The sequence below is a fragment of the Zingiber officinale genome, chromosome 6B, assembly GCF_018446385.1.
Source record: "Zingiber officinale cultivar Zhangliang chromosome 6B, Zo_v1.1, whole genome shotgun sequence".
In the NCBI taxonomy this organism is placed as follows: Eukaryota; Viridiplantae; Streptophyta; class Magnoliopsida; order Zingiberales; family Zingiberaceae; genus Zingiber; species Zingiber officinale.
In genome coordinates, this window is record NC_055996.1 from 111,906,408 (window position 1) to 111,918,968 (window position 12,561).

Consider the following 12,561-nt stretch of genomic DNA (forward strand, 5'->3'; position numbering starts at 1 on the left):
CTCGAGTTGGATTCGAAACTTTCAAACTCAAGCTCGAGCTTTTTCGAACATTATGGCTCAAAAATATAAGGACTTGATTTGAAACTCAGTTTGAAGCTTAGTTTGGCTCGAAATACATAATTTTATATAACTATAAATATAATTATATTATTCGTAAACTTTCGAACAAAATAATTTTAATTCGAGTTTAGCTCGAAAACTAATCCGAACATATTTAAATTCGACTCGAGTTGTAACTAAATGTTTTTCGAGTTGGTTACCACCCTAATTCAAACTACCTTAACTAGTTCCCCTCTTATTTATTTATAATATTCTGGCGGTACAGCGTACGCAGTCGTGTACTATTACTTTGAACGCCTTTCGGTCGCCTCCGATCTCGAGGGCAGAAGAGGATGGCGGCGGAGACGACGATGGGGTACGGTGGAGACGGCATCGTGGCGGAGGCGGGAATGGGGATAGAAGCCTCGATTCAGGCGCTGAACACCATCATCCAGCTCCACTTCGAGAAAATCCTGGAGAAGAAGCGCGACGTGGACGCGCAGAAGAAGGAGATGTGGCGCCTCTTCCAGCTCTTCTTCCTCTTCCTCGCAGTGGTCCTGGCGGCGCAGCTGGGGTCTCCGCCCGAACGCCTCCAGTGCCGCCACTGCTGGGCGCCCATCGTCCTCCTCTCCCTTGGCCACCTCTCCTTCTACGTCGCCGTCGCGCAGATCCTCCGCTGCATCAACGGGTTCAAGTACCAGCGGCGCTGCCACAAACTCACCCTCGCGCTCGCCACCGACCGCCTCAAGCTCGTCAAGCTGCGATTTGCCGCCTCCTCTGCTTCTGCCGGAGGCGTTCCCCCGCGGCTCCTGCCGGCGGACTTCGAGATCCACTACCAGGAGCCGCCGGAAAGCTACTTTGGCAAGTTCAAGAGGAGTTGGGCGCTGCACTTCGGCTTCCTCATGTTCACCTTCGGGTTCATGGTCTCCGCCTCTGTTGTGCTGCTGTGCTTCTAGATTCGGATCCAGCCATGGCGAGGTATGCTTAGTTAGGATTTGGTAGACTGATGTAGTGTGTGATCATCAAATGGAGATTTTCATGAGCCGCTGGCTGTCAGATTCATTGCAATGTGATCTTTTTTTGTCTTTAAATCGCATCCGAAAAACAAATTCTTTCTGGTTGAAATCGATGAGAAGTTAGCAAATTTAACACTGCAACGCTGAAAAGGGAAAATTGAGGCTTAGTACGGGAGCTTGTGTTCATTGAACAATAAAATTTCTACGATGTAACATGGAACAATAAAATATAGGAGTTTTAAAATAAAGATTTTTTCTTAATTTTGAAGAGCTGCAAAAAAAAAAAATTATGATTTTTGTTTTAAAAACAAATCATTATTGTTTTATGGTTTTGGTGAAATTAAATTGGGCTTTAGCAAAAAAAAAACAGCTTTTATCGAAGCGTATGTAATTTTTTAAAATTATTAAATCACCTAGTGTAATTTTAAAATTATTAAATTAAGGATCTATTTCTAATTTTTATTCTTAAGATTGATTCTTTAATCAGTAGAATCAAATTTTTTTTTATTTAAATGTCAAATTTTTACAAATTAATTGATTGATTGTTTAAATTAGTGGATTGATTTTTTTTTTTAATTTGTTAATATAAAATTAATTTTAAATAGAATTGATTGATGAACTAAATATGAAATTAATTTTTATTATATCATGCTTTAAGAGAGCAATAATTTGTTAAACAAGAAAATATTTGAAAAAATTAATTAATATTCAAAAATCCATTGCTCATAATATGTTATTTCAAATTGGTATTTAAGAGTATGATATAATCAGAAAAGATAGATGAATACACAATAATTAGTTTTATATTAATCCGAGGTTATTTAATCGATCAGTCGATTATATTAAGAGCAATGTTTTTTTAAATATGAATTAAATTTTTTAAATATTATTTTTTTTCAAAAAATTATTGCTATGAAAATATTATATCAAATTGGTATTTGAGGACATGAATATAATCAGGAGAGATAGACGAATACATAGGAACTAGTTTCATTTCAATCCGAGATTGTTTGATCCATTAGTCAGTTTTGGACAAAAATAGTTGATGGACCAAATGACCTCGGATTGACATGAAATTAATTTCTATATATTCGTCTACCTCCTGATTATATCCATGCTCTCAAATACCAATTTTACCCAATATATTTAGAGCAATGATTTTTTGCATACAAATTAAAATTTTCAAATATATTTGTGTTCAAAAAATCACTATTTTTAATATATTGAGTCAAATTGATATTTTAGAGAATAGATATTATTAGGAGAGATAGATGAACACATAGAAACTAGTTTCATAGCAATCCGAGGTTGTTCGATCTATCAACCAATTTATGAATTAAAATTTTCAAATACATTCATGTTAAAAAAATTATTACTCTCAATATATTGGGTTGAATTGGTATTTGAGAGCATGAATATAATCAGAAGAGGTAGACTAACACATAGAAACTAGTTTTATGTCAATTTGAGGTCATTTGGTCCATCAATTACTTTTGCCCAAAACTGGTTGATGTACCTAATGATTTTGGATTGACATAAAACTAATTTTTTATGTATTTGTCTACCTCTCCTGATTATATACATGCTCTCAAATATCAATTTAACTCAATATATTGAGAGCAATAATTTTTTAAAGACGAATGTGTTTGAACAATTCAATTCATGTTCAAAAAATCATTGCTCTCAATATATTAGGTCAAATCGATATTTGAGAACATGGATATAATCAATAAAGGTAGATGAACACATAGGAACTAGTTTAATATCAATCTAATGTTATTTGGTCCATCAACCGATTTTGTCCAAAATCAGTTGATTTTGATCCATCAATCGATTTTAGGCAAGATCGACTGATGGACCAAATGACATCAGATTGATATGAACTAGTTCCTATGTGTTCATCTATATCTCTTGATTATATCTATATCTTAAAATACCAATTTGACCCAATATATTGAGAACAATGATTTTTTGAACATGAATTAAATTTTTTAAATATTTTATCGTTCAAAAAATTATTGCTCTGAATATATTAGTTCAAATTAGCATTTGAGGGTATGAATACAATAAAGAGAGGTCGACGAACACATAGAAACTAGTTTTATGTCAATCCGAGGTCATTTGATCATTAGCCCATTTTGACAAAATCGATTTTGACCAAATGATCTCGGATGGACCAAATGATCTCAGATTGATATAAACTAGTTCATATATTTTCGTCTACCTCTCCTGATTATATCAATGCTCTCAAATACTAGTTTGACCAAATATATTGAGAGTAATGAACACGGATTAAATTTTTTAAATATTTTTTTATTAAAAAAATCATTGTTCCTAATATATTAATTTAAATTATAATTTGAAGATATGAATATAATCAGGAGAGATAGTCGAACGAACATATAGAAAATAATTTTATGTGAATATAAAGTGATTTAATTCATCATCTGATTTTATTTAAAATTACATTTTAATAAAAAAATAAATCAATGACTGATTTAAAAATAAGTCAATTTATTTAATAATTTTAGTACTGACTAAAATTGATTCGACTTATAAAAAATAATAAAATAAAATTTAAACTAGATAATTTAATAATTTTATAATTATCTTACTTGATTTAATAATTTTAAAAATGTATTATGCAGTCCAATAAAAAACCGAAAAAAAAACTAAAGTGCACTGCCCGAAACCTACGCACATTTTAAGAATTCTATTTAATTCCGATCAGAAATCGGGGAGAGTAATCTGTCGGTCTAGTCGAAATTCAATCCTTAATAAATTCGACAAATCTCGTTATAAAGATATCTGCTACATGCGCCTTATAAATGCTCGATACATTTTAGGGGGCTTTTAGATTTTGTTTCCTTTCATTTTTTTTTAACAATAATATTTGGAGGAAAAAAAAACTTCAGAGATATTTCTATCAAATGTGAAAATAATGTATATTTAACTCAACGTAATTAATGCATCTTCTAAATCTTGTGGTTCGTAGTTCCTACCTTATTTGCCCATCCGGTGTGCTTTGATGAAAGGTCAGATGATTATTAACAAATACTTGTCGTCCACCTTATGGATTTAAGTTTAACGCTGAAGTTCTAAATGGTACACATAAATAAAGGATGTTAATTTTTTAGCCATTTATTATAAGTATTTTTCGATTTATTTTGATCATCGATAAAAATTTTTCCTGATGAACAGACTAGTTAAATTTATCAACTATCTCGAGGGCTAACCAACCAGACTAATTAAATTTATCATTTTTTTTTAGTTTAACCCGGCAGCTAATCTTACGAAACGATTTCTTTTCCTGGTGAACAGAGCTTCATAAGAAGGAAACATGTGAAGCAGTTACAATCATAGAAACAGCACCAATGATTGTTGTTGGACTTGTTGCTTACGCGAAGACACCACGTGGTCTTCATTCACTTAATACTGTTACCGTTTGGGGTCAGCATTCAAGTAAGGAAGTGAGGCGTAGATTCAAATCAATGGAGGGACTGGGACGCAGAAGGTGGATTGTGCTTACAGTTTCTTTGAGAAGCAAATCCCCATTCATGCTCGATATCATCGGTGTTACGAAAGGTAAGGGTTATTATGAAGGCGTTGTCACTCGGTGAGTTGGCACTCACCTTCCCCGTAAGACACAGGGGTTCACAAAGTTGACTGTATTGGTGCTTGGCATCCTGCCAGGGTGTCCTATACTGCTGCTCGTGCTGGCCAGAATGGTTACCGCACATCGCTTCTTCATAGGATCATCAGATTACGTGGACGACACAAAGATGATGGCAATTTTGTATTCAAGTTCATGTCTTTACTTTACATTTCTTTTAAGTTGTACTGAAATTTATTTCGTTGAGTTCATACAGCTTAGAATTCATATAAGAAGATAATCCATCATTTGAACCCACATAGGGAGCGTTTGGTTAAATGATGAGAATGACTATGGGTATGAGTTTAATAGTAGGGTGGAATGAGAATAGGAATAGAAATGAAACCCATCAAGTTATATGGATTTGATTGATTCCCATAAATCTGGTAATCATTCTCAAAATGTGATTCTCAAACCCACAATCCAAACACTATCTTTTACTATCATTTCATTCCCTCATTCCCAAATCCATCAACCAAATACCCCCTTAGTGTCTTAGTGAACGCTGTAATTCATTTGTGATATCGCAGACCAAAGTTATACCTGAGACATTCTTCATCACAATTTGGGCATGGGCGCTTCCAGACAGCTTCAGGAAAAGCAAAAGTTCTATGGAAATTAAATATGTTTATTTCAACTTTTTTATTTGATTTAAATCACCAAACCGATATACTTATTGTTCCAACCCCTAGATGGCAGGGTGGTTCTTGTGAGTCCTCTGATATGATTTATGATTGTACACGCTTTAACATTTGGGTGGGGTCATAGTTACGTTCCATGTTATGGAGGTTTTCATTGATCTCTAGAATTACATCTGTAGGCCTGATTCTGTTACTAATGGATTTAATTGATGGAAAGTGATTACTGCTAGTAGAGTTGTTTGGTTATTATGTGACAATTAATGAAGGCCACAATAAATGCAAAGAGTTTTCTATCATTTCTAGATAATGATAGTAAGTTCTTGGACTTTTAAGCTAGTCAGAATTGTATGATGGAACTAACAGGATATTTTTTCGAAGTTTATCGAAAAAGGTTAAACATGCAGTTTGTGTGATGATCCAAGGATTAACTCAGTTCCAATATCTTGGCAACAATTTGCTAAGCTTGAGTTAGGTGGAAACTATGTTTTGGTCTAATATGTTGATTGGAGGATGCTAGAATGTAAATCTTCTCTTGATTTTGCTTTCTCTATTTACATTGCAGCTAGCTCTATTAGTACTATCGGATATGATTTGGGGTTTTAACCCTTTCTCTAGCCTTGAACTCAACATTGTGCCTATTTCTAATGGAGCTATTAGTTTCCAGTGTAGAAAGGTTGATGCATTTTGTTCTATAAGTACTTGTTGTTGTGATAAAAGGTGAATATGTTTGTCCCAGTGCCCCCGTCAATCCGTCCCAAGATCAACATGGAGAAGATAAATCATGATGACTGAGAAGACAAATGACAGATTGGGTGATTTTACACAAGTTGTAGGGATTTATATCCCGCCAACCCCGAGACCTTATGTGACAATCAATCTATCACTTATCAACTCAGCTCGTTGAGACAACTGTATAAGGTTAGTAGGTTGTGGAACTAGGATTGTGTTTTCGGGAGGTGGTGGTATCATTATTGCTGGTGTACCTAAATAATTTTAAAAGATATATGCACTTGTTATGTTTGCCATAAACAACATAATGAAAATGGGAAATTGATTCTTAATTGCCGGGCACCATCCCTTTCGAGAAAAAAATAATTTACAAGGCTTCTTTTTATGGAGAAGACCTTTTAACCGAAATATATATAGGTTACTCAAGAGCAAGCCGTCAGAAGAAAACAAAATAATAATAATAATAAAATAATTGGCAACGGATGAAATAATGAAGCACCTCAACAATAAGGCACGATGCTCAGAATGTTATGAACAGGAGAAGCAAGAGGACTGTGATTGTTATAACCTGTGAAAATCTGTTGAATCCAGGCGTAGTTGAGTCACTGGATGTGTAATATGGGATCCAAGATGAAGTCGATGCAGGCGATGACGGTGGTGGAGTTGGAGGTGGAGGTGGCGGTGGCATATCGCAAGTGCCGAAGCTAGCATTAGGCTGTAATGTCATAAAGAAGTCACAATTCTGATATATTTTTATGTTATATGAGGAAAAGCCAGAAAATTAAAAAAGTTCCTAAAATGCTTTTTTTGAAAAATAAAAACATTATGAAAAGTATTTTTCTGATTTTATTCATCGAACCACAATTTGGTCTGTTTATCTATATTTGATCAAATGTGATTGTACATTGAATCATGTTGTCTGAATATAATTTAAGGAGACCTAAGTAACTTCTTAAAAGAGAGGTACTAAGTAGGATTTTCTTATAATTATGGTTTTTATTTGATATTTTGTTCAATATAAAAAACCTTTGAAGCTTATGATATTTAACCAAAGTTCTAAAAATTCACTTGAACTCACCCTGCAATACGCAACATTATCACATCCACAAACCATGTGTCCATTTGCAACATTTACGGCTTCAGAAGCATCACCCAACTGCATTAGGAAACACACCAGTCAATTCTAGACCATACTCACGATAGTATCCTGTGAGGTGGAAATGAATCGAAGTAGAAAAAAAAATAGTACAAACCAAATAGAAATCAACAGCTACGAAGTTGGCCCAGCGCTTGGCAGAAAATTGGTGGCATGCTCTAAGCATGTTCACTAGAGGTGAGAGGTTATTAGTACAAGCAACATAGCTGATCGGGGTTGTTTGAAAATAATTCATCAGCACAAGAGATTTGGAGGTGGTGTTCATGGGTGATGATTCCGCTCGATTGGGGCACGAGGTTGAATTCATTCCTTCATCGCCATCTGCATCATAAGGGTTAGTATCCAGTGAGTCAAAATACAAATAAAGGCACTAGCTAGTTTCACTACTACAAGTGTAAGAGTCGTTACATTTATTTTCTACCACATAATTCCACTCGAATGCAATGCCTTCAGAAGCCTCCTTGGATTTTACAGATGTGAATACCAGAAGACGGTGATTATGCTTGATCATTGTACTTAGCAATGGCCAACTACCATTCCTGGGCATCTGATTCATTGGGTACCAATACTCCATGAGACCTGATGCATTGAACACCCTGCTAAGAGCATTCGGGGACCTGACGTAGTCTTCAATGAATATTGTTACCACCTCTGAAGGATGTGCTTCTAGGAAGACCAAAATTTCTCTGAGGACATTGGCAGCAGGTTGCTGATCAGGAACGATACGAAGTTAGTGTCTAGTCTAGACATGCAAAGGAGAACTTGTTGAGAAACTTACAAATGCAGTGAAGTTGTAGCAATGCCCTCCAAAGGAGTGGCAAAGCCAGACGTCGTTTTGATAATCATACATATCCAGCATCAATCCTCTTGCACCATTCTGCAAAATGAGCAAAACAGTTCAATGAAAAAATGTTTGTAATGTACAATATAAGCCCAGACTTTCAATCTGGCTTTAGTTTTTAGAAATGACAACAATAATAAATAGCCTTTTCCTTCCCAGCAAAAATACTGCTTTGTCTTCTTCCTTTCCTTCGAAGAAAAAATAAATACTCTCCCCACCTGACTAACTTTTCGTAACCCGAAGCGACTCAGGGAAGAGCGTAAAAGTCATAATCATTTTCAATCGCTACTCGATCTCATTTGAATAGCTCATACATATAAATTCTGAGCACGCCCGATCGCATGAAACTCCCTAGAGTGGGTGTTTCAGGCGACCAGCTGCACCAAAACTCACTGCGGAATAACTCGCAAGCAAAGGAGCAAAGAAACAGGCGCGCGCGCGCGCGTGAGAGAGAGAGAGCATACTGCATACATTGAGCTGGGAGGTGATGTTATCCTGCTGGTTGGGGAAGGTGAGAAGGCGGGCGCCGGTGGCGGAGATAGCTCCCTGACGAGAGAAGGAGTTGTGGGTTGTCAGCCACGAGTACTCGTTGAACGGCAAATCCCTCCCCTGCAACACATTCCCAATCCCGATTCCCATTTAGAAATCCCCAAATCGAACGAAGAGGGGAGGGTAAATGCCGACCGCCCAACCTTGGATCTCGGATTTTGCGGGCGGATGCGCACGCAGGAACCCTGCTCGCCGTCGCAGCCGCTGCATCGTAGCCAGGCATCGCAATCGCTGTCGGTCGTGCATGGCGCTCCAACCTGCGAAGCGATCGGTCGATCTGCGTCAAAAGATGGTCTAACCCGTAGAGAAAGGAGTTTGAGAGGTGAGACCTTGGCCGCGGAGCATACGAGAGGCGAAGCGAGGATGAGGAATAGGAATACGAAGAGGAAGAGGAGTCTTCTATCCATAGCCGGCCTCTCGATTGGTGCTTCGCCGGCGAGAGAGATTCGAATGCGATTGGCTTGGTGCCTCCGCTTCAATTCCGTCGATCGTTTCTTATCGATTGCGATTGCGATGACCGCAGTCGACGGGTAGCCGTGAAGCGGTCCAACCTCGGTTTGATCGAGCCTGCTGATCGGGGACGAGGAGTCGTTACCGGACGCCGAGACTGGAGCAAGCGAATCATGACGCGTGGATGGATTTGTAACTTTCCGTTACGAAAAATTTCATTCCCCACCAGTCAAAACATAAAAGATTTAAATTTGTATACTAATGTTATTGGAAGAGACTTAATTTTATCGTTTGTTTTTCAAATATAAAATAGTGTCATATCAAATATCGAATATCGAATATCTAATGTGATGTCATGACCCTAAAATATTAGTGATGCCATTACCCTAAAAAATTACCCTAAAAAGGGCTACACTAATTAAAAGTTTCTAGACAAGTCCTATAAATTCATAAACAAACTTCTTTTATGGGGGAAAAGGATGAACTCGTCATCTCAGCGGGTCTCTTAGGACGTCTCCATAGTATACCCAATCCCAATTTAGAATCGACCATTTGATAATTCGAATATTCAAAATCGATGATTCGACTATTTAGAATCGCTTATTTACAAAGTTGTCAGTTCAGCGGTTTCTGAAAATCAAATCTTAATCTTAATTATTCAAGATGATTATGACTCACGATTCTAAACCATCGATTCACTATTCATGCATGGTTCATCATGATTCAAAATTTTGATATTATTTTTCTAAAAAAATATAAATTTATAAAATTGTCCAACCTGATGGTATTAGACTTATTAAAAATAATTATATAATAAAAATTATTAATTAATTATTAGATAATAATTAATATATGAAACTATTTACCGATTTAGTAAATGATTATAAATAAATAAATGTTTCTTTTACTTTTCTTTGATTATTAAGAATAATAATATAATAAAAAAATTATTAATTAATTATTATATAATTAACTAATATATGAAAATATAATAAAATAGTCTACTTAGTTAGGATATTTGTATCAATTTAAGAGACAAATGAAGAGACCTGTGCATGAGGAAACAAGCCTCTTTCATTAAATAATTAACCAATGTGCCTAAAATTAAAAGAACGTTTATTCTAATTATACATCTCATTACATATTTTAATAAAAAATAATATTATCATTGCAATTATGACTTTATATGCTACACTATTGCTTAGCCGATCATGCTAGTTGTTATGTTTACTCTGAGGTGCAGATAGAGAAAGGCAAGCATTCAGTTAAGAAAAATATCCTATGGGAAGGGAAGGAAATTAAAAGAAAAGCGAAGGAAAAGGAAGCGGAGAGAATCTTAGGGAAAGAGCTGAAGGCAGAAGGAAACAGTACTTGGGAAAGGAAGGGAAGATAGAGGTATCATCGGTGAGAAAGGGAGAGCGAGCGTACGGAATGGACTGCACAAAGCCAGCAACAGCAGTAGCACTGCAATCTTAGCCCCGATGATGATCCTTGTCATGCTGTCGATAATGACAATAAGTCCGACAAGAGGAGGAAGGGAGGAAGGCGGGTTTAAAATGTCATGCTCTAATGTTCCGTTTGGTATGTATGATAGGATAAGATTAACCCTATGTTTGGGAGCAGGTGAGGGAAGGGAAGGGAAGGGTAAGTAAAGGGTAGAAAATTTTTTAACCTTGTTTGGAAGGAGTTGAGGGAAGGGAAGGAAAGGTAAGGAAGGGTAAACGTTAACCTTCCTTACCCATGAAATAGAAGATTTGCTTACACCCCAATTTGGGGTGTAAGGAAGGGTAAAAGGGATTAAGAAAACTTTTATTCCAATTTTATCCTTATTCATTATATTAATTATCAAGTGTTATTTTAGGTTTCTTATATTCCTTTTGTTTCAGCGTTGGTTCATCTTTCTCATTTCATTGCCGCTACTACACAACTTCTCGCACTCCACGGCATCGGTGCCGATCGACGCCGGATCTTGCAGCATATCTCTCCAAAGACAGGTAACCCTAATCTTTTCTTTTTCTTTGTCTTCTTCTTCTTCTTCTTCTTCTTCTTCTATTCTCTACTGTGTCTTTTTCTTCTTCTTCGTCGTCGTCTTCTTCTTCTTCTTCTTCTTCTATTCTCTACTGTGTCGTCTTCTTCTTTTTCTTCATCGTCGTGGTCTTCTTCTTTTTCTTCTATTCTCTACTGTGTAGCACTGTTTTTTTTTTTCTGTTACCCTAACTTTATGCTCAATGATATTAAGGGTCAGTAGCACTATTTAGACTGTGAGATGAGCGAAATAGCTAGTCCGAGTGCTGTATTAAGGATAAGCACTATATTTCTTAGCATTATAACATTAAGGATAGTATAACATCAACAATCGTAAACAGTGAGCTCTACTATTGCAAGGACTGTTTAAATATAGTGCACTGTTTCAATACTATATTAGTACTATATGGTTCGTTGTGAGCACTGTTTTTTTTCTATTTCTTCTATATTTACTGATGGTAACCTAACTGTTAGTGCACCCCTACATTTGCTCATTGTGCACTGTTTAATCCTTAATCGTAAAATAGAAGGGCATCTGATGATAATTTACCCCTACATTTTTTTCTATTTCTGCTATATTTACCGATGATAATGCTAGATGATATAAGTTCACATTCTTATCATGTCATATAGTCATGTAATTTGCTTATAAATTATACATACAAAAACTTCAACATGACAACGTTGCTTATATTGATGTGTTTTTGAGGTAAGACTAAAGTTGTCATGGTTTAAAGCATTACCTATTTATAATTTATTTATTTTTTTCCATTTATTTGATTATAGATGGGTGATGAAAATGGTAAACGGAATGATTTCATTAAGTTGCATCGTATGCATCAACTCGCATCGGCACAGGTTGTTTGTTTAGTTGCAGCTTAGTATGCACAAAATAGGCACAAACAAAATAGTCAAATTCCTCGTGTTGTACAGTTAGAAGGAGAACGTGTACGAAATGAACTAATGACAAAAATGCTAACTAATGATCAATGTCGTAATATAATTAGAATGAGTCCTTCCGCATTTGTGGAATTGTGTAATCTTTTAGTCAAAGAAGGTGGTTTACGACCTACAACAAGAATCACTGTGGAAGAGCAAGTAGCAAAATCACTCTATTTGCTAGGTCACAATGTTACAAATCGTGCACTTGACTTCTTTTTCTATCAATCGGGAGAAACAGTGAGTCGTCATTTCCATAATGTTTTAAGAGCTATAATGGAATTAGAGGATAAATTTCTCAATCAACCGGATGGGTCACAAGTTCCTTCAGAAATCTTCAATAGCAATCGATTCTACCCATTTTTTAAGGTAAAAATATTTTTCTTATCTTTTGACTAGTATAACTGCTTATCTATATATTCAAAATTATTAATAATTTAGATATGGTATATCAGGATTGTGTTGGAGCAATAGATGGAGCACATATTCGTGTTAAAGTTTCTCCCATTGATGTCCCAAAGTTT

The 12,561-nt window shown here is 35.8% G+C and overlaps 2 protein-coding genes across 2 annotated transcripts; one reads left to right on the top strand and one right to left on the bottom strand.

Moving 5' to 3' along the window:
- Nucleotides 1–353: 353 nt before the first annotated feature.
- On the top strand, nt 354–1,184 carry LOC121990535. Its single transcript, XM_042544653.1, has one exon. The coding sequence runs from the start codon at nt 393–395 to the stop codon at nt 993–995; it is 603 nt and encodes a 200-aa protein (XP_042400587.1). The 5' UTR covers nt 354–392; the 3' UTR covers nt 996–1,184.
- Nucleotides 1,185–6,565: 5,381 nt separating this feature from the next.
- On the bottom strand, nt 6,566–8,678 carry LOC121990536 (PI-PLC X domain-containing protein At5g67130-like). The gene is made up of 6 exons (XM_042544654.1): nt 8,546–8,678; nt 8,012–8,110; nt 7,642–7,942; nt 7,331–7,554; nt 7,156–7,233; nt 6,566–6,792 (listed from the first exon to the last, which is right to left on the bottom strand). The coding sequence occupies exons 2-6, from the start codon at nt 8,090–8,092 to the stop codon at nt 6,598–6,600; spliced, it is 879 nt and encodes a 292-aa protein (XP_042400588.1). The 5' UTR covers nt 8,093–8,110; nt 8,546–8,678; the 3' UTR covers nt 6,566–6,597.
- Between the last annotated feature and the right edge of the window lie 3,883 nt (nt 8,679–12,561).

Excerpts from the sequence above, each read along its gene's own strand:
- LOC121990535 (XM_042544653.1), top strand. The coding sequence starts at position 393 with ATGGCGGCGGAGACGACGATGGGGTACGGTGGAGACGGCATCGTGGCG.
- LOC121990536 (XM_042544654.1), bottom strand. The coding sequence starts at position 8,092 with ATGCTGGATATGTATGATTATCAAAACGACGTCTGGCTTTGCCACTCC. Across the intron at positions 7,943-8,011 it reads GCTACAACTTCACTGCATTT|CAACCTGCTGCCAATGTCCT; the intron begins GTAAGTTTCTCA and ends GTTCCTGATCAG. Across the intron at positions 7,555-7,641 it reads TTATGTGGTAGAAAATAAAT|ATGGCGATGAAGGAATGAAT; the intron begins GTAACGACTCTT and ends CTTATGATGCAG.